The 22,218-nt window shown below is 41.6% G+C and overlaps 1 protein-coding gene across 4 annotated transcripts in view; it reads right to left on the reverse strand.

The window, feature by feature from the left end:
- The window catches only part of chka (choline kinase alpha), a 79,059-nt gene that overhangs the window by 14,127 nt on the left and 42,714 nt on the right, over positions 1–22,218 (reverse strand). For all 4 annotated transcript variants that reach the window (XM_078549151.1, XM_078549152.1, XM_078549154.1 and 1 more), the window contains 5 exons: positions 9,943–10,056; positions 8,849–8,982; positions 6,693–6,797; positions 2,743–2,801; positions 2,404–2,491 (listed from right to left, as the gene is read on the reverse strand). In XM_078549151.1, the coding sequence (XP_078405277.1) occupies positions 2,404–2,491; positions 2,743–2,801; positions 6,693–6,797; positions 8,849–8,982; positions 9,943–10,056 (500 nt within the window). The remainder of the gene's footprint in view (positions 1–2,403; positions 2,492–2,742; positions 2,802–6,692; positions 6,798–8,848; positions 8,983–9,942; positions 10,057–22,218) is intronic.

The following is a 22,218-nucleotide window of genomic DNA, read 5'->3' on the forward strand; positions in this document are numbered from 1 at the left end:
ATCCCTGTTCTAAATGGATGACCACTTATTCTGAGACTGTGCTTCGTAGGTCTGGGCTCTCCAGTTAGAAAAACAGCCTCTCAGCAGCTACCCTGGCAACTGGATACTGCGAAGGACATGGGTCCTGACAACATCCCAGCAATAGTACTGAACACTTGTGCTCCAGAACTAGTCGTGCCCTTAGCCAAGCTGTTCCAGTACAGCAACAATACTGGAAGCAACCTGACATTGTGGAAAATTGTCCAGGTATGTCCTGTCCACAAAAAGCAGGACAATTGCAATCTGGCCACTTCCCATACCATCAGCTTCCTCTTGATCATAAGTACAGTGATGGATGGTATCGTTGACAGTGCTATCAAGCGGCACTTACAAAACAATAACCTGCTCACTGATGTTCAGTTTGGGTTCTGCCAGGGCCACTCAGCTCCTGAACTCATTACAGCCTTGTCCAAACATGTACAAAGGAACTGAATTCCAGAGGTGAGGTGAAAGTGACTGCCCTTGACATCAAGGCAGCATTTGACCAACAGTGGCATAAAGGAGCCCTGGCAAAATTGAAATCAATAGGAACAAGGGGGAAAACTCCACTGATTAGTCACACCCAGCACAAAGGTTGCAGTTATTGGAGGCCAATCATCTCAGTCCCAGGACATCACTGTAGGAGTTCCTCAGGGTAGTGCTCTAGGCTCAACCATCTTCAGCTGTTTCATCAATGACCTTCCTTCCATCATAAGGTCAGAAGTGGGGATGATTGCTGATGATTGCACAATGTTCAGTACCATTTGCAACTCCTCCGATTAATGAAGCAGTCTGCATCCATATGCAGCAAGACATGGACAACATTTAGGCTTGGGCTGATAAGTGGCAAGTGACATTGGCGCTACATAAGTGTTAAGCAAAGACCATCTCCAATGAGAGAGAATCTAATCATCTCCTCTTAACATTCAATGGCATTACCATTGGTTGAATCCCCCACTATCAACATCCTGGGGGGGTTACCATTGACCAGAAACTGAAACGGACCAGTCATATGAATACAGTGGCTACAAGAACACATCACAGGCTGGGTATTCTGAGGTAAATAACTCACCTCCCAACTCCCCAAAGCCTGTCCACCATCTACACAGCACAAGTTAGGAGCCTGGATGAGTATGGCTCCAACAACAATCAAGAAACTCGACACCATGCAGGACAAAGCAGCCCACTTGATTGGCATCCCATCCACCAACCTAAACATTCTCTCCCTTCACCATCGATGCACAGTGGCAGCAGTGTGTGTTATATACAAGATGTATTGCAGCAATTCATCAAGACTCCTTCAACAGCACATTCCAAACTTGCGACCTCTACCACCAAGAAGGGCAGCAGAGGAATGGGAACACCACCTACAAGTTCCCCTCCAACCTGCACACCATCCTGACTTGGCGCCAAATCTCCATTCCTTCACTGTTGCTGGATCAAAATCCTGGAACTCAATTCATAACAGCACTGAGGGTGTACCTAGACCATCATGAACTGCAGTGGGTCAAGAAGGCAGCTCACCACCACCTTCTCATGCGCAATTAGTGATGGGCAACAAATGCCGTTCTAGCCAGTGATGCCCTCATTCCATGAAAAAATAAGAAAAAAAAACATATAAAACATTCTAAGGATTTTATAAGTTTCATTAAGATCACTTCTCATTTTTCTAAACTCCAAAGAATGTAGACTCATTCTACTTAATCTCTCCTCCATAAGACAAACTTTCTTTCCAGGAATCAATTTAGTGAGCCTTTGTTGTGACTCCTCTAAGCCAAGTTGGTATATTCATTGGATTCTCCCCATCACCCATTTGCTCCTTCTCTGTTTTTCCAACCTCACTAAAATGCCAGTTTATCTCTTGAGCTTCAGTATGCTGAAACATTACAATCTTTTGTCTTTGCAGATGATGACAGATGTGATGTGCACCTTCAGAATTTTCTGTTTTTATTTCTAGCTTTCAAGCAACCTAAAGAGATTATAAAGACCCGCTGACTCTTATCCCCAAATTTCATAAGGATAAGGCACATCTTTGAGTTAGTCATTTAAAATGGAAGTCGTAATACTGAAGTGAACACTATCTCAGGGTCCACAATGTTCCTTGCAGTGATATTCTCAACCCAATTACCTGAACTGATGAAAGGTCCAGTCAATCATTTAGTACTCTATCCAAAATGCCATAAACACTCACAAATTTCAAGGGTTAAGGATTTATTAGAATAGCTTGTGCAAATCATTCTAATAGTTAAGATTTCATTAAATGACATTATGTAAAACCAGGGATGGCTGGTTATCATCTGACACTACAGGAAGACTCCAATCACATATCTGAGTACAGCTGCTTTCCATTAACCTCGTCTGCATTTCAAACAGTACTACAGTTACCTGAAATTATAGCTGCTGTATTCAAAGTCAATGAGCATCAGTTTCTGATCATCAGAGTTCTCATTGTTATCCAACAGCAGGAGATTACCTGGGATAAAAAATAAAAGTCAAATGATGTATTAGATTCAGGCTGTACCTGCCCCAACCATCTGCCATTTTACAGACTAGTTATCGTCATGATGCTGAGATCTGGCTTTGAAGTGAGGAATTTACACTTTGGTCTAATTGGGCACTGCAAGTATTTCCAAATTAAAATTATCTTCCAAAAATAGATTAAATATTATGGTAAAGCAAATTAAACAACTTTCATTTTTATGTATAAAATATAAACCATCTTACCTTCCTGACAGTCATTGTGACAGAAAACAATTGGTGAAGGAGTTGCTTGAAGCAAAGACCTGAGCAGAATGAGAGAGTGACATTAAATGATATGGCTTGTGCTTCCAATGCTGGATTCTCAAAAACAACAGATACCACTCCGTCAGAATACTCACTGTTCTGTTTAAAAGGAACTACATTTTACCTTGGGTATTGGAGAGAATGTACTGACATACCTATTTATTTGAGGGCATGATAATAAAATAGGTGCAAATCTTGCTATTTAAAAGTTGTGTTAATTAGAAACATTTGTGCAATTTAAAACATTTAAGCTATCTTCCTATGAATTAGATAAAAATGTATTACTTCTCTGCTAGGTGTAACACCAGCATTCGCAGTAAATAACAATATTGCATATTTATAAATGGAGCTTTAATTAGTAACTAAGAGATCCACAAAACATTTGCGGTCACATTAGTATCTTTATTACAACAGTACTTCTTTAAATACAGTATTTCTAGTTATTCTTTCACCAAAGATGTCAGAATTAAAACATCTCATTTTGAAAAAAGCTACATAAAATTTTGCACGTGTAAAAATAAGCCTAGGAATATAAATACACATTTTGTAAGAGTTAGGCCTTGTGGCCTGTTTATGGTCAAAGAATATGAAAGTCTAATTGGTCTAATTGTTTTGAAACTAAGTTGAAAAGGGAGGTTTACATCTAACAAACTCTGTATTATTCAATGAATAAACACACTATTTGCTTGAAATCTGCCCACTGTAATTTCAGCATCAATCATTAAAGAAAACAGCTTCCTAACTGTCAATCTTGTTCCATGACAAAGTTCTTGTTTCGGATTCAAGTTTTGCAGCAACATTATAACTGCCCCTTCATTGAGTTTAAGTTTGTGCAATGGCATGCCCATTGGAGTTAGACTGTGGAGAAACTCTGGAAAGTATAAACTGTTATCATCATCTTCGTCTATAGAATGCTGATGTCTCTTAAAATTCATCTGACAGCTTTTCCAAAGCATTTTCATTCTAATCTCATGAATCGTTATTTCAGCACAAAGAATAGCTTTTGAGTGATAAGTTGTAATTTTGTCACACTAATTAATTCCATCATCTCATCCACCAATGCTGTCCCCATCCCATGTCATTCCATCTCTCGAATGCAATTCCCATCCCGTCCCTCACAGAAACATTCTCTCCAGCCAGGATAACTTTGTTGTTGGGCTCCCTCCCCTACCTTCTGTAATGTTCTTCTCTCACCAAACTCCCTACCCTGCCACCATCAACTGTTGACAGTTTAACATGCATCATGCGCTTCAGTCCACCGTGTGTCCTTAGTGCCTCCGTGCATGCCAGGCACCGCCCACCAAATAAACCCACCAACAGACATATCCCTTAAACTGACCAATCAAATCAGTCCAGACAGACATAAGCTGAGTAATGTTATTATAGATTTCTTTGACCTGAAATGAAAGATTACTGGGACCTTCCCCATTCTTGCCATTTTTAGTATTGGGAAACATTGGGAATTTATTCATGGCTTTCTGTGTTTTATAGCTATTAAGGTATACTTCAATTTCACGAGCATGCACTCCTAGGGGCAGAATTTTACGGCCGCGTTTCGGTGGGGACAGGGCCGTAAAATGCGGCGAGCCATTATAAATCCTATTGACGACAGTGGGAACATAAAATCCCGCTGTCATAAAATTCTGTCCCTACTGTGGGGTCTCAACTGTTGGGGGTGAGGGGGAGGGGATGCAGATGAACAAATAACAGGTATACACATCCCCCCGCCCCCCCCAATAATTGGCTATCGATTTGATAGATGAAAAATTCTGAGGAACTTGTCTGTGATTATTCTCAATGAGCAAGGCTCAATGCCAGCAGCGTGTATTCGTAATATTTGCCCTATTGTGCCAAGCCAGGTGATGCATAATGTTTCACAGTTTGGGTTGGCTTAGGCTAACCCCAGAAGGTAGAGTTACAAGGCTTCGGAAATTAAACTAAGATAGCATAAAACACCTAAGGCTGCAGGTATGTACTGGAGTCTTTTTATTATTGGTTCACGGGGTGTGGGCGTCGCTGGCTAGGCCAGCATTTATTGCCCTTGAGAAGGTGGTGGTGAGCTGCTTTCTTGAACCGCTGCAGACCATGTGATGTAGATACACCCACAGTGCTGTCAAGAAGGGAGTTCCAGGATTTTGACCCAGCGACAGTGAAGGGATGGCGATATGTTTCCAAGCCAGGATGGCAAATGGCTTGGAGGGGAACTTCCATCTGTCTGCTGCCTTTGGTTTTGAAAAGAAAGCAGTCTATTTCTAGAGTGAATACATGATTATATGGGAAGGGAAGCAACAGCTTGGGCATCATTAGTTCAGTCTCCCTAAGAAGCACCCTCTACTGACCCTAACTGGCAAAAAGCTTCAGTCACAGCTTTGGACATTTTAAGTTTTCTTCTTTTTAGTTAACTATATATAATGTTACCTTTGTTGTACTGCAATAGTTATTCACATTGTCTCCTGTAAGATTTCATCATAGGTAAAATTTCCTATGAAATCATTAGTTGGCAGCCTGCTTTACCCCATGTTTCCATTTTGGAGAAGAAAATCAGGTCTGGTGTAAAACCGGCTGCTGATTAGGTATCAGCTGTTTTGCACTTTCGCCAAAAACCAATTTCACCTCCAAGGTGACACAGTAGGAGCTACAGACTATAAGAGAGTAAACTCATGACTAATTAGTTTAAGAATAGTTAGTATGAAAATTAATGTTTTCTTAGAATAGTGGCAGAGTTATGTGCTTTATTATTTTCTGGTATAACAAGCATGGGAAACAGGTGAATCACACTGAAAACTGTATTCTTCTGTGTTCATTTGTGTATTTATGTAAAATAAACAGGTTTATTGGTTTACAATCATGCTTCACTTCACTAAAGCATCTTTCAGTTTGCCTTCCATAAAATTAGGAGAACACATGTAGCAACATAAGCAATATTACCATAGCCACTAGACGCAATAAGGGGGTCTGTTACGATCTCGGGCTCACGCTACTTTTTAAAAACTAAATATTGGTCAGCAAAGGTGCACGGTAGATCACGTGAGACACACAAGAGGCAGGGTTTTCGGGTTGTCGAGCGGGCGCGGTGGGCAGACCCAGGAGTGGCCAAAAAATGGCTCGCTGCCCATGATCGGCCGTGAACCACAATTTCACGCTGGCTGGCCAATTAACAGCCAGCCAGTGTGAAAGGTGCACTGAGAAGCCTGGCACTACCAGGGTGGGGGTAGGAGGAGTGCGAGCACAAAAGTCTGCACATGCGTGGGGGGGGGGGGAGCGCACACTGAAAGCTCCCTGAAGGAAGGGACCTGCATCAGGGGGCTGAAGAATTTTTTTTTTTAAATCAGGAAAAAATGTACACACAGCGGACTCACTCACCTTAACATGTATATTTGAAAAATTCCACCCAAAATTTTTTTCATGAATTATGAAACCTCATCTCACTTGAGGGGTGAGGTCTCCTAAAAAATCCAAAGGCCACTTGGTTGATTCGCCCACCTGCCAACCGCAAGATTGGTCGGGCAGTGACAAATAGTACTTAATTAATACTTTAATGGCCTTAATAGGCCGCTTAATTGTCGGCGGGCGCACTGCTGACTCTCACGCACATCCGCCGACTGAAATATCGCACGACTGCGCGCAGACGTCGGGACGCTCACCTAACGTCATCGTGCGCTATTTCACACTCGGGCGTGCGGTGAGTGACTGCAGACACTAAATTTAAAAGAACATATTGTGTCAGGACTGTTAAATTGTAAGGACTGTGAAATTCATACAGCCTGTTTATAACAGACAAGTTCCACTCAATATGAATTTATCAGAGTTTAATTCGTTAAAACGTAAAGTTTATCACTTTTGATTTTAAAAGCACAAATGTAAATATCATTAACCCAATCTAGCCCTACCTCAGCTTCTCCATTTCCTGTGGCAGGTTGTAACTGAGAAGTTTGTGGAACACTCTAACATGAGACTCTCTTGTAAAGCTGATTCGCATCACTTGCTGTAAGTATCTGTCATTAATGATAAATAAGCACAATGTTGTGATAAAAGTCAACTGTACATAGACATGCAAATGCCTTGTTTTGACAGAAGTACATTTAAGCTTGAAATGCAGGAAACAATGTAATCATTGAGCTTTACAGTATATAATTCTAAAATATAGACCCATAATCCTTAAAATATGCTTCAATTGAGTGAAGCTATGAAGCATTTTGAAGGTTTAAAGATTGCAAAATTTAATTTGCTCGAACAGGAATGCACAAATAGTTTGAATGTTCTCTTGATGTGGGTTGTTTTCTGAGATAAGAATTCCTCAGGCTGCTATTTATAGCACAGTTGTAAATGTGTTTGTGAGGATCTCTGTTCACTGTGCAAAATCTATTAGAAATATTAAGCAGCTGAAATCTTCACAAACATACATAATTACTATTGACTATCCTGAAGAATTCTTAACCCTTTATATTTGTTAAATGTAATTAAAATATCTAGATGATCAAACTGTCAAATCGCAAGTGAGAATATGTCCAAAATCACTGTTTTATACAATAAATCTCAACCAAATGTTGCCACAATTTGTTAAAGGAGGTCAAATCCCTGGTTACAGAATCTCCAGGTTGGGATGGTGGGGGGCAGAAATAATTGTGACACAGTTCCCTCTCCTGATTAGTGTTCACTGATCAAAGCTGAATTTGTGTGAAAGAGGATTCAGATAGGATTAGACTTGGCTTTGATGATCTCTCCAGGCAAATGGCCCAGCAAGAATGATTTTCCTGGTTCTCACATAAATAATATCCACTTACAGAAGCCAATGTCCTACATGAAACCATTAACCACTGTTTCCAAGAGGAGGAGGATTGGGAAGAAACTTGGTGATGAAAAGGGAAGAAGAAAACTCTGGAGGCAAGTACTGTTAAATCTAATGTCTAAGCCATATCTTAAAGACGCTTTTATGACTGCCAAACCTAGGATGCAACTTCTGCACAATTCCACAAATGTCAATGGCAATACAGTTCCAGCCACGTATTACAGATGTAATGGTGTTAAATTGCTCTGCTATTAGTGGTGGATGATAAAATGTAATTTCTAAGCTTATACAATGGAGCAAATATACACAAGGCTGTAGTGGGCAAGTGCCCAAAGTACATAATTCAGCAAAGCAGAAAAACCACGAATAAACCTGATTATGACAACATAAGATATCTATTTTGGGTGTTTAATATCTCTTCCTGCAATTTGAACTTGTACGTTGTTGGTATTTTGACCTAGTTCACAGTACAAATAAGATACCTGACAAATACAAGAAAAGTTGCAGAATTAACTAATCCATGCAGTCAAAATGTACTTTTTGCTTAAGTGCAGATATGGATGGTTATTGTAATTTAGGAACCCTTTTATTGAGATTTCTGTGAAATAAGTAATAGTTTCTTTTGATTTGTTTAATCCTCCCTCCCCTGTCTGGGTGGCATTACCACTGAAATGTCGGGATATTTTAGAGGGTTTCAATTAACATGGAAATCTGTCAGCGTTTTCAACGTTAATTTATTCCTTTCAACCCATAATGATTAGAGCCATTAAACAGTAGGTACAAAAGATTAAGTAATCGCACTTCAATGGTGCGAAGAGCTTAATGAATTGCTGAAAATAGCAGAGCCTTTGTAATATGTGATGGAAATGGTTACTGTTAATTGCCGGTGATAAATAAGTGCAGTGTAAGTAGTGGGAACTGTAATCACATTGAGAGCAACTTTCTACTTTAAATTCACAAGGTAGAATTTGTACAAATTCTATCAACCAAATCCATCCAAATTTTCCTTCAAAAATGCCATTTCTTCACCTGTAAAATACAGGCTGGAATTTTTCAGCCCCTCTTGGAGGCAGGATCTTCCGATCCCGCTGATGTCGACAGACATTTGAATGGCTCGCTGCCTCCGCCGCGGGGGAACCCGCCGCAGCAGAGCTGGAAAAACGCAGCCAAAATCAAGTTAAACAAGTCTATATAAGATAATGCTCAAATATTGTTTATAGGTTGTCCCTAAGTTAAATGTGTCAGTTAAGTACTCACTTCTCCATAGTACAAAACAACCATGTTGGTTCTTTGTTAAACGGCATTGTCATTCTATGGAATGTGGCCATCTTTTTCGCTATTTCTGCTGAAATGCTTGGAATAGCCAATTCTCTGGTCTCCAATTTCCGACTCTAAAGTAAAGTGATACAACATTTATGGGATAAGTCAAATACATACAATATTGCTGGATGCACGCTGTTATTTTACACCAATATGCAAGATTTATATACGATAAATGCCCACCTATACAAATTGCCTGTGTGCAGTCTGAACACATTTCATATATTTTCAAATCCACACTCTTCCTTACATTTAACTGCAAATGTCTTTCATAAAATAATGTTAGTCTTTGCTTCCTTTGTTAATCGTGCTTGCATACCTACTAATGTACCTTGTAGGTAAAATACTGGGAAGTGTAGTCTCAAACCTGGAGAGAAGGGCAAGTATGTTTACTGTTTCTTCATGTTCAGTTAAATACTGATACCTCTAGCATATGTTATACGCTCATTATTATATACTGTATAATGAATGTTACCAGATATTGTCTGCAATCAATTTGTTGATGTGTATTAACATAGGATATACAAATCAGGAGACTACGAATCCTGAATCAATTACATGGCCAAATAACTGAACATAATTTATGTTGGTATTTTGGAACATTTGCAGTACACTGACAAACCTATGAAATTCTAGTTATTTGCACTAAGTAGATCTAATTAAAATGGAGGTTCTTATCCAAGTCCCAAGAAATTTCACTCAGTAGGTATCTAAATATCTTGTTGACTACAAATTATTTTCTAATCTAAAAGTTGCTCTCTGGCTTTTCACTATTTATGTATTTTAGGATATGACTACCTAGTAAAATGCAACTTTTAAAAAAATGTGCTCAATTAAGATTGTTCATTTGGAAGAATTTTTACCGTGAAACATTTAATAATAGCAACACTAACAGCATACAACTAATGGCTTGTTGCCAAAATATTTTTTCCCACGTCTTTCATTTTCCACAAGCAGCAGGAGCCTAGCAAAAGCTCAAAGGCAATGGAACACAATCAATGATTCACACTGCCAGAGATAATCAGACTTACAGCAATGAACTGTTCCAAACGACCCTGAGGAAAGATTCCATATAGCTTCGGACCAAGTGATCGTTCTGCCAAGATAGCAAACATAACGCTTTCCAACACCATGGCATCAGCTCCCTATGTGAAAGACACAAATGAACACCACATAATATAATATTTTGTTACTTAAAAAATTACATCTATTAATGTACATTAGGTATTATTAACGTACAGGCTAGGAATCCTGTGACGAGTAATTCACCTCCTGACTCCCCAAAGCCTGTCCATCATCTACAAGGCACAAGTCAGGAGTGTGAAGGAATCTCTCCACTTGCCTGGATAAGTGCAGCTCCCACAACACTTAAGAAACTTGACACTGTCCAGGACAAAACAGCCCACTTGATTGGCACCACATCCACAAACATTCGCACCCTCCACCAACTTCACACAGTAGTAGCAGTGTGTACCATCTACAAGATGCACTGTGAGAATTCATCAAGGCTCCTTAGACAGCACCTTCCAAACCCACAACCACTATCATCTAAAAGGACAAGGGCAGCAGCTGGATGGGAACGTCACCACCTATAAGTTCCCTTCCAAGTCACTCACCATCCTGACTTGGAAATATATCACTGTTCCTTCACTGTCGTTGGGTCAAAATCCTAAACTCCCTTCCTAACAGCACTGTGGGTGTACCTACACCACATGGGCTGCAGCGATTCAAGGTAGCAGCTCACCACCACCTTCTCAAGGGCAACTAGGGATGGGCAATAAATGCTGGCCCAGCCAGCGAAGCCCACTTCCCGTGAATGAATTTTAAAAAAATTAGGTATCAGATATTTTGAAATGGATGGTCGATCTAACTAAACTGTTCATTCTTTTATTAAAAATAAACTAAAACTAAATTTGGGAAACTTTACGCTCAGCAAGTTGAATAAAACATGGGTTGAAATTGCAGGGTATAACCTCTTTCAGTAACTTGAACACTTTACAATCCCAATCTCGAGAACTGCCTGTTTTACCACATCACTGGGACATTGCCATTCATTATTTCAAGTTCTCTGAACGATGTACACCCTTTGAGGGGGAACCTAAACTCTTACGAAGGTGAATTGCGATAGGTAATTGGGACCATGTTGATGTTTGTGTCAGACTTGGCAACCCAATACCTGAGCCAGGCATGTCCTCACACTCCCAAAACATTGCTGATGATGAGCAGTTGGTTTAGCTCATTGACAGTGAGTGAGAAATGGACAAATCCTGTGGCATTGGAATATTTCCTGCTTAGGGTGGTCCTAACTAGAAATATTGCAAGAGATTTCTCAGTACTCTACACTTGTGGAATCCATGTTTTATCTAGTTAAACTCCAACAATATTCATGTGCAAAATTGGTGATTCCTAAACTTTGGCACTTGCTAACCTGTGCCTAATTTTAGGCTACTAGAGAACTTCCCTAGATTGACAAAGGACTGGATTTAATGGAGGTTCCAGGGTCTTTCCCACCAGCTGCAGAGCCGGTGAAAGCTCCATGTCGCCTCTATTTGGGAAGGCCCACTGAATTAAATGCTACTCAGGCACTTAACATGCCAGCAACGGGGGCTTCCCCCAGAATCAAGGATCCCAGGGGTGGAAATTCTACCCGGAGAGAGCAGCCCGCCAATCAGAAGCCACCAGGGAGGCATGGCTGCTGTTGGTACAACACCCACCCGAAGCCTAGGATCAAGGAGGAACCCAGGCACAGGTAAGCAATGATGGAAGGGGGTTAGCAGGGCGGGGATTGCGGCGGTCAGTAGCAAGAGTCAAGGGGTCTCTCTCAATGGGCCCCCCCGATTAGGCACCGAGTGCCTTTAAATAAGGGACCTCCCCTGGGAGCCCACTGCATGGCAAGCCCCTCCACGCTAGTGAACATCAGTGGTGGCAGGATAAGGGCTCAATTAGCAGCAGGGTGGGAAGGCTGTCCAAGGTCATATCTGCCACGGACTTAGTTAGAGCAGAGGCGGGAAGGTAGCAGGATCCCCACCCGCCATCCTCCCGCCTGTGTAAATGATCCCCACTCACCATGAGGGAGGGCATAAGTTTCCGTCGAAGTGTGCACAACTTATCAGCCACACAGAAACTCTATTTACATGAATTTCTCAATAGTTTGATTTGAAGACTCAAACATCAAACACAGACGACAAAAACTCCCCTTATTGTTGACTGGAATCCTTCTTGCTACACACGTAAATATGTCAGAAGAAATGGCTGCCAACGTAGGTCTATGAAAGTGGGGTCATGTTTGACAATCATTCAGATGAGTAAGTAATAATTAATGAAGGAAAACAAAGCCACCATTATATAAATGACATTTTTTCCACAGGGGCCCCAACAAATAAAATGATTAAAGATAAATGAAATCTCAAGACATAAAAAGAATTAGCAAAATGAATACAAAGTAGGCTTACAGAAATCAGACAGTACTAATAAGTAACGACTACTGAAATTGGCAATTTATCATAAACAGAATCTCACAAAGATCAAGGTACCTTGGCTATTCTCATTTTTTCTTAATGGCCTTAATAGAATATTCAAGTTTCAGCCAGCATGAAACGGTATGCAAATGGGTGCACTAAAATATTAGGATATTTTTTAAATAGCCTACAAACATGAAATCTTGCTGATTAATATAAAGATGAAATTATAAGACAGCGTTAATGAGTTAATGCTCCATTAAAATGGCAGAGGGTGACACCTACATATCGCTGAAAACATAATTTCAATGCATAAATATCTAGGTAGATATCAGATACAATTCCAAGTAAAAAATATGGGGAATTTGTGGTTCATTAACAAAACTATATTTAAAATAACGCTGCTGGTAATTTCCTTAGAGCGAACCCTCTCCGCTGCTGTAAAATTGGTGTAATTGCAGCAAAAATTCTGTTTAATCTACCATTATATTGCTCATTTACAAATATTATAATTTCTTTGGTAGGTACTTGACTGTTTTCTCCAACATACTACCTTAGTTTAGCACAAGAGTTAAACAGAATAAGATAGTTTGGATGAAAAGCATTTTCTTTTTACTCAGAGTCATTTGTATTTGTAATGACACTGTTACATCAATGCAAAAGCATTTCTATTTCCCACCATTCAAGTTCATAAATATTATTAACCAGAATTACATTGAAATAATTGCAACATGTGCCATTTATTCAATGTAAGCTTTATATACATCATTAAAATTTATGGAACTGTGGCATCAGTATGTCTAATGCAGTTCCAGCTATCTGAATTTAAGCCAATCACAAATACAAATGATACATCTACTTTCAAGCAAATATTTTAAAAATTAGGGCTTAAGTGCCTACTGCTAAAATGTAACAAAATGCACAGGCACAAGGACACACAATTGCACATTGAACTTCAAATAATTTTCCAACGGATCAACGTGACCTTTGGCACTGGTTTGAAGCAAAGGGTATCCCGCAAACAAGGATATGGCGACATGTGACCCATAGCTTTTGGTCATGTTTATTTTCTCAATAAGAAAGTTTGGACCTAAAGCAAGGTATTGATCATAATGCAGGCCTCAGTGCCGATTCCTTCATTTTAGGGAAAAGCATCCACAATCGTTGGTTTTGGATGTGCTCCATGCTCTTGATGTGCATACCTCAGTGTGGTAAAGAAAGAAAGACTTCCATTTATATCGTGCTTTTCATGACTACCGGACATCTCAAAGCAGTTTAAGCCAATGGGGTACTTTTTGAAGTGTGGTCACTTTTGTAATGCAGGACACACAGCAGCTAACCTGTGCTCAGAAAACTTCCACAAACAGCAACGTGATAACCTGTTTTTTGTGATGTTGATTGGGGGATAAATATTGGCCAGGACATGGGGAGATAACTCCCCTGCTTTTTTTTGAAAAAATAGCACCATGGGATCTTTTACATCCACCTAAGCAGGCAAGTGGGCCTCAGTTTAATACTTCATCTGAAAGACGGCACCAACTCACTCAGTAATGTACTGTAGGGTCAGCCTTGATTTTTGTGCTGAAGCCCTGGAGTAGGACTTGAATTCAGAATCTTACAGGTTTAGAGACAAGTGTGCTACCAATTGAGCCACAGCTGACAATAGACAAGGTAATTTAATTTAAACATTTTGAATGGCATCTGTACATTTCCCAAGTATGTAGGGAGTGCTATGGCAACATGAGAGAAGAAAATGAGTGTCCAGCGGTCCTTAAAGGGTTGCTGGCCTTATTGTGTGGAACCTGACTGACTAGACATAAAGCCGGTTGTGTGGAGCCAATGGAAGAACAGCCCCTTCAGTGAAGAAACTCTAGATAAGCTAAAGGACAGGAAACAGAAGTTGTCCATTTATATGGCTGAGAGGAACTCTCCCACCTAATTCAATGCACAGACAGCATGACAAGAGGGGGAGAACCATGTAAATTGAAGTTTCCATGTCCACCAGTTGTGGGGAAAAATAGGAAATCAATTCACTGGTCTGACAAAGTTTCAAGTTGTGGTTTTTTGAAGTATGCCCATTCAAAACGAAAGTAATGCTTTCACTTATGCATGGACTGAGCATCCACCATGCTGCCATATCAACATTGCCTATAAGTCATTCACCCTGTCTCTCATGTTGCTTCAGTTATCACATCTGTGAAGTGTGGGTTCCAAGAGGAAAGTCATGCTTTGTCTTATCTAACTGCTGCATGTTTTGCCAGCAAGTGCCTATGGCTTCTCAAACTTCTTTCACGATCAGCAATTATTCTTTCACATCTTTACTAGACTAGCAATTGAGGTGCAACTCTGTCATTTTTAATGCTGAACGTATTTGTTTTGTCCATTTTTAAAGAGGGCTGATCAAAATTATCACACCGGTGACAGGTATGCCAACCTGTAATGCTTCACCTACCAAATTAGTGGATGGAGGCCATAGAGGCTGTGGCTTTGATGACTACATGTACCAGTGAAATCTCTGTACTTTGGGGAAGGCAGACACTTGGTAAAAAGTCAAGCATCCTGTAATACCATGACCTCCTTTCCTTGGGCAAACAAAACATTATCTCTGAACCAACATTTCTGTTGCTTGCTCGACGCATGAGTGGACCGAAGTCTGGCTAATGTAGCTACTGATCACTAGAAGGATCCAGTGTAATAGAAGTTCAATCTTTCAACAACTTTCACAGAAACAGCTATCCATGCATTAGATCTCACCTGCCAATCAAGTTCCAGCAGACAGCATGGGCAGGGTTTTTAGGTTGGGTGTGGGCGTGATCGGCGGGCCCAGGAGTGACGCGGAACAGACTGTCGCCCATGATCGGCCCCCGATCACGATTTCACGCTGGCTGGCCAATTAACGGCCAGCCAGTGTGAAACACGTGCTGAAAAGCTCAGCACTGCCAGAGTGGGGGTGGGAGGAGGGCAGACGCTGACGTAAGCGGGGGCGCGGGGGGAGCGTGGAACAAAAGCTCCCTGAAGAATTTAAAACCAAGACATAAAGATTTTAAAAACCGGGAAAAATTGTCCACGCATCAGAATCAGCCACCCAAACATATACATGATGAAAATTGTGTCCATACACTTTTATTTGTTTTCATTTAATAACGGAAACCTCATCCCGCCCTTGGTTGAGGTTTCATCAAAAATGTAATGTCTGCCTGGCAGATTCGCCCGTTCGCTAACTGAAATATCGCGCTATTTTACACGCGAGTGGGTTGGGCGCTTGCCCGCATGCCTGCCCCATAGCTGTGACCATGGTTCTTGTGATGCTAAGATGACCAGCTGGTGTGCCAGTGTCTGAATGCATAGCTCCTGGGCCAAATGCAATTGGAGGTGCTAGCATTTTTCTTACATACCTCTTCCTTTCCTACATCCATGATAGCCTTTTAGCAGGAGGAACGGAATACAAACACTGAATATTGTGGTTGGAGCTGAGGTTGACAGCATGTGGCAGCAACAATGCTGAGGCTGGGGGTTTGTTCAAAGGGAGCCTTGTATTTCAAAAGTTCAGAAGCAAACAACTGAAATAATTATTATGCAAGTAACAATGCAGAAAGATCGATGTGGCAGGTCCAAGAGGCAAAAAAAATAAATCGATTTTGCATTTAAAATTGGATGATCTCACGCGAACAGTATGGAAATCACCAGTCACCCATTTCAAACAAGTGAGCATGTACATAGGGGTTAGAAAATTCAAACTCCCTTTAAAATTCAATAGACCAGATTTTCCAGTTCCTGTTTCTGAAGGTACTGAAAAATCTGGACAGAGCCGCAAAAGGTTAAAATTAGACTATGAGGACCACACACCCCATATGGAATCAGCCCAATTTTCTGCTCATTTAAATAAATGGCTAGGAAACTGGTGTCCCTATAAGTGTATGATCCCACTCATCCGATTTTTCCTCGATGCTCTGTACCTGGAAGATTCAATATGCCCAAGTTAGAAGCGCACAAAATCTGCGCTAATTTTTTAAAAACTCAATGAGAATAATATATTGATCACATTTCACCTAACCTAAAATTCTGAGTGGTAATTTAAATTTGTTCATCTGTTTTCCATTGTCGGCAAGATTCAGCTTCACTGAACATCATTAAACAATACTGCAGGCAGTGGAAGAGCCACAAATAGCATATCAACATGCCATTCTCATTATTATAATTTCATACAACAGTGTTATCTCGTGAAAGAGCACTAAAAATACCATGTTACAGCAGGGAATGCATAAAGCAATGCAATGGCACAATGCCACCCTCTGAAAGCCTAACCCAAATTGCTTGCTAACTGACTCTTTTTTTGTATGTACTGGCATTACATTAAACAATTGATAAAGCTTAAAACTGGGAATTTTAGTATTATTGATAGCTGCTGCAGGATTATACACTTAACAAAACGTCAATTCTTTTCCAATAATTTACAGTTTCCCATCGACAGCCAGTGTTCCACTTTGATCCATTTAACTGCGCCTACTTCTTTTCACATAGTCTACTCACATGCAGTGTTTTTCCACTGTGGTTTATTGAAGCAGACTAAATGAGATTCTGTGCAAACATTATTCACTCCCCAGGGTGGCACAGGCTATTGATGTAAATAGGACCTGAACTGTTCCTCATAACACTGCTACCCTGAAGCACTTGAACTGATAAATTCTTAATTTAAATATTCCAGGTTTTACCCTAGCCATAACACAGATATGACACAAATCTCACAGTAACAGCATATAGTCTGGATGTAATCCAGAGATGTGGCTGAACACTGAATTCCAACATCTGTTGCCAAGGTCTGAATATGGCCTTGTTGAAAAATACAACAAAAGCACTGTTAGCATGTTGGGCCCGATGTAGAGAAATCTTAGTCATATTTTAACATCTCAGCCAGCTTTGGTGCAGAAGGATTGAAAGTGACCCAGTTTTCTAACTGCCAGTCGAAACTAGCCACAGGGCAGAACTTTCAGGATGGTGAGTTGGGGCGGGGGCGGGGGTGGGGGCGAGGCCCGCTCCCTGATGCGTAAAATGACGCGCAGTGACATCGGGCGTGTCCCCCAACGTCACCGCGCACCATTTAGATTGTCAGTTCGGTGGCCAAACTGTCAAAGGCCTATTAAGGCCATTAAGAAAGCAATTAAAGTCATTTAGAAAGTTGCCCATCCAACCTTAAGGATGGCGGGCAGGCGAAGAGCCCAGGCGGCCTTCGCATTTTTCATGAAACCTCATTCACTGGTGGGGTGAGGTCTCATGAAGGGTTTATTAATTAAATTTTAAAAATGAGAAAAAAATTAATGGAAATGTCCCAGTTTCACATGAGGGGACATGTCCTTAAAAAAAGTTTTTTCAATTTATTATGTTTTTCAGAACTTAAACTAATTTCCTCTGGGCTCTTTCGCGCACATAGGCCCAACTAAGGGACCACCCCCCCGGCCCTCACAGGGAGTGCACAGCACTTCCAGGTGTGCGTCATGCTGGGCAGGCCTTAATTGGCCCGCCCACATAAAATGGCAGCACGCACCCGATTGGGGGTGCCGATCAGGTTCGCACTCGCTCCTGCCCGCCCCCCGCACAACCCCTCCCGATGGGGGAGTGGGGGGATTCAGCCCATAGTAATTCAGACCTCTTTCAAATAATTTCTGGGAAAGATGTGTTTTTTAACGTAATCCATGACTTAACAGTTTTTGATGATAGTTATCTAAAGAAAGTTAGTGTAGATCTTTTGCAGATTCTTCCACTCATACATACTATTCTCTATAGAGGCTGTTTAGGGCAGGGACTTCATCAATGAGTAAAATATGCATATTTTACATTTGAAAAGTTTTTGTGCTGCTGTGGTAAATTTTCAATGTCAACATATTCTACAGAAACAAAATTAAAATGTAAGCAATTGATGTTTGAACCAACTGTGAGCTTAAAATTGAGTCTAACAATTATAATCCTTCTGCATTATCAAAATGTTTCTTAAAATCAGACTAAGAGCAAAACAGTACATAAAAAATAGAGGATGATGGACTTTAGACTGCAATGCAGTAGAAAATGGAGTGCATCCTGGACTTCTGATCCAGTCAACAAAATGTTGGAACAAATCTTTCTGCAATAAGGAACTGAGACCAGATGTTGCTTAACATCTCATACAAATTGTGCACTGCAGTTGTTACTTATAGACTGATAGTAAGACATCACAAAAGCAGTTGTCTCAAGATATATCAATCTGCCCTAAAAACACCCACTTTCCCCATCATCCTAGCAGAATTAGTGAATGTTTATCAATCTAATTTATTCCCTGCTGCAAATAAGCTTCAAGTACACATCCTGCTTCAAACAAGAGATACCTATTCAGACTGAGTTCTATTAACTACAATGTGATCACACAAGAGGTACATTGATAACCAATGGAAGATTAAACTCTCCACAGATAAAGTTAAACACAAATGGGCTGAATTTTCCCCATGAAGGTAGGAAACAGGAATCAGAACAACTTTTGGGTCCCAAACCCACTTCCAGTGGGAAACTGATAAAAGTCGAGATATTGAACATGGGTGAGCCTTTAAATGTCATGGACACAGGTTCCCTGTCCAATTAGGGGCAGTGGGGCAAGCTCTTGAACCTGGAGGGCCAGGCAACATGCATGCATGGGTGCATGTGTGGATGTGTGCATGCATGGATGGATGCGTGCGTGGCGTTCTTTGACTGTACCCTCAACCAGGCAGAAAAGGAGGGCCTGTAGGCCTGCCCGGAGTGCTGGCACCCTAGCCTGCCACTGGGTACTTGCCTTCAGGCAATTAATCTGCCTCCCCCGCCCCCCCCCAATCACATTGGGAAACTGGAGGTCAACCGGAAAATCCTAGTTCGCTTCTTCAATCCTTGCTCAACAAGATTCCTTAACAAAATTAATTTCCTGCCCATCTCATGCAGGCAAGCGGCCTTCCTGGGCCTCAAAACCCATGTCAGCCAAAATGGCTGACATCGAGAACAGGGTGTGAAAGCTGCACGCTGATTGGCCTCGTAATTTTCGGGCCACATCTCCACCTCCGTTCCCGATGTCACCAGGGTCTGAAAATTCAGCCCAACATTTCTACCAAGCTGTTTATACAATATTACTAAGGCAAAAACCATTAACATAATGATTACATTTTTCTTTGAAGAACTTCCCTAGAGTTGTACACTATTTATTTGAGTTAGTTGAAACATCTGTTTTCTTTTTACTTCTCCCAATGCACACCAAAAACATAGTCCTCTTCACTCAACACCACCACGCACATAATGTGGCAGCCTTTCCATGCCTGATCGAATTTCAACTCTGCACAACAGAGTGATTTTTTTGTTTGTTTAGATAGGGTACACTTTAGGAACTGGTATTCTTTTACAAAATGAACTACTTAGCTCATCAAGACCATAACTCCCTGAACAACAGGTTTCATCGCAATAGCTGACTTTCCCCTAGGTGCAAGGAGTACTCGACTGCACACATGGCCATCAGGGCCCTCACCAACAGGCCTGAGAGATTTATAATTCAGAAGGGTTCCATTCTATTAATGTACAGGTGATGCGCAACCACAAAAAGAGACTCCCGCATCTGTGCACTTGATTTTCAGACAGATATCACGATGCCTTCATCCTGTGGAAGTTGGTGTCAGAGGCTCACCTTATTTTGGGCTAGCTAATGTGATTGGCCTGCATCTGCAGCCTTCAGAGTGTGAGGGTCCATCTCTGGAAAAAACCCACCTCCATGCCATGAAAATATGATGGGTGGGCACCTCCACAATGCAAAAGGAATTTCGAGGTTGGGAAAATTCCCAGCTCAATGATAAAAATCCAGCCTGTGGTGTGAAGTATTTTGATCTTAGTAATGCTTAATTTATCAGGCCATAGTAACTAGCAAACAAGTGGAAAGGATTTGAATAGTGTTAGTAATCCTCAAATTTTCCATCCAGGATTTCATAAATATGCTTACATCTCCGAACATTTAGATTCATTCACAATCATTTTGTTCAATCCAAGTTTCTTTCAGACTGTTTTTTCCTGAAGGCTGGAATTGTTCCAGATTTGCATGAAGTGCGGTAGTGGGCGGGTAAAACGGCAGCTTCTCACACCGTATTGTCCTGAACCCGCTGCATTAATTATACATTCCTGGGAAACCTGCCGTTTCGATGGCGGGCAGGCTCCAGTTCGCCTACACCAGGGGTACTGGTGTGAACTTCATCACACTGGGCGCCACATTTAAAGTACAGCCACGTGCACACTTCAGTGCTTCCAGCCCAAGACTGCTGCAAATAAGACATGGCCCCGAAAGGCAAGAAGACTGCAGCCCCCCGGTTTAGTGGGACATCCCTCGAGCGCCTTTTGGTTGCCTTGGAGGCCTGTGATGTCCTTTACCCCCGCTCTGGCCGCAGGAGGGGCAGCAACATTACCACTCTGGCTTGGGAGGCGGTGGCAGTGATCAGTGCCAATGCTGCACAGAAGAGGTTGGCCATCCAATGCAGATAGAGGATGCATGATCTCATCCGTGCTGCCAGAGTAAGGCAACCATCTTATCACTCTAATCTCTCACACTCAAGGCCATCACACATTCACTGGCATCTCACTCACTGCCAGCTCAAGGGACATCACCACTCATTCTTTCACACATACCCTCACATCTCCATCTGGTCTCATCTGCTGTGGAGACTGCCTCCTCCAACACCATCTTGAGGCCACTTGCACAGATCAACTTGTGCCCCCACACAAACCCTGGGATACCCCCCTTGCTCAGTACAGCCCTCACCCTGCAGTCTCTTCCCTTGCCTGAGGCCACTTCTCCCCCTTCCCCAAGCATGCCCTTGCCCTGCAGCTATTGAAAGCCTTTATGGCTGGTCTGGTAGGTAGAGACCTGCCCATGAGCCCCCCTAAAAATGATATGGTGCTGTCTGTGAAGCCTGGCGCTGATGACTGAGAGTGCTGCCCGAAGCAAATTAGGCAAACAAACCTCTAAGTCCAGAGCGAAGTGCAGCCCGTCAGGTGCATGTCACTTATGTGCAGTTGTGAAACGTGTCAGCGTGCAATGGGTGGATGATCCAGCATGGGGGTGATAAGTCCAGTGGGCCAGCCTTATAATGATATGCAGATGTATTACAATGAGGTTTTTGACATCCAATGGCGGGAAACGTGGCCCACCATCGAGGGGCTGAGCGGACATCGCAAGCTGGTTTCACAACATCCTGAAACCCAATTTTGGTCTTCTCACCATATTGTCCACTCATGCCGCCAAGCACATCTAATGCCAGCAGACAGGGAAAATTCCAATCTAAGTCTTGGAACTAGAAATGTTTTTGTGACAAGTCATTTCACTAATCTTTGCTCATTTTCTGTCCTCAGGCACTTTGATCATAATTATGGAAAAACTGCCAGCCTTGTAAATTGAATGGAAATACAGAGTATTTCTTAAATGATGATAGACTGGGAAATTGAAAAAATGACAGCCTTGTAAATTAAACAGAAATAGAGTTATTCTAAAGTGTTGAACTTCAAAAGGACTTTGGTGTCCTTGTTCATGAGTCACTGAAAGCTAACATGTAGGTACAGCAAGCAACTAAGGTGGCAAATAGTCTGTTGGCCATTATTACAGGAGGATGTGAGTTTAGGAGTAAAGATGTCTTATTGCAAATTATACAGAGCCTTGGTGAATTCCCTCTGATCCAACTGCTCTCCAACTCCGCTCCCCACCCCAAGATCCCCAGTTAACCCAACCTGACTGGCCCCCACCATTCAACTCCTTCCCTGTGCCCCCACCCCACGACCCAAACTCTTTAGCTGCCCTGACCCCCAACCTGACCCGACTAGCGACCG

This window comes from Cetorhinus maximus, chromosome 9 (assembly GCF_964194155.1).
Source record: "Cetorhinus maximus chromosome 9, sCetMax3.hap1.1, whole genome shotgun sequence".
Taxonomy (NCBI): Eukaryota; Metazoa; Chordata; class Chondrichthyes; order Lamniformes; family Cetorhinidae; genus Cetorhinus; species Cetorhinus maximus.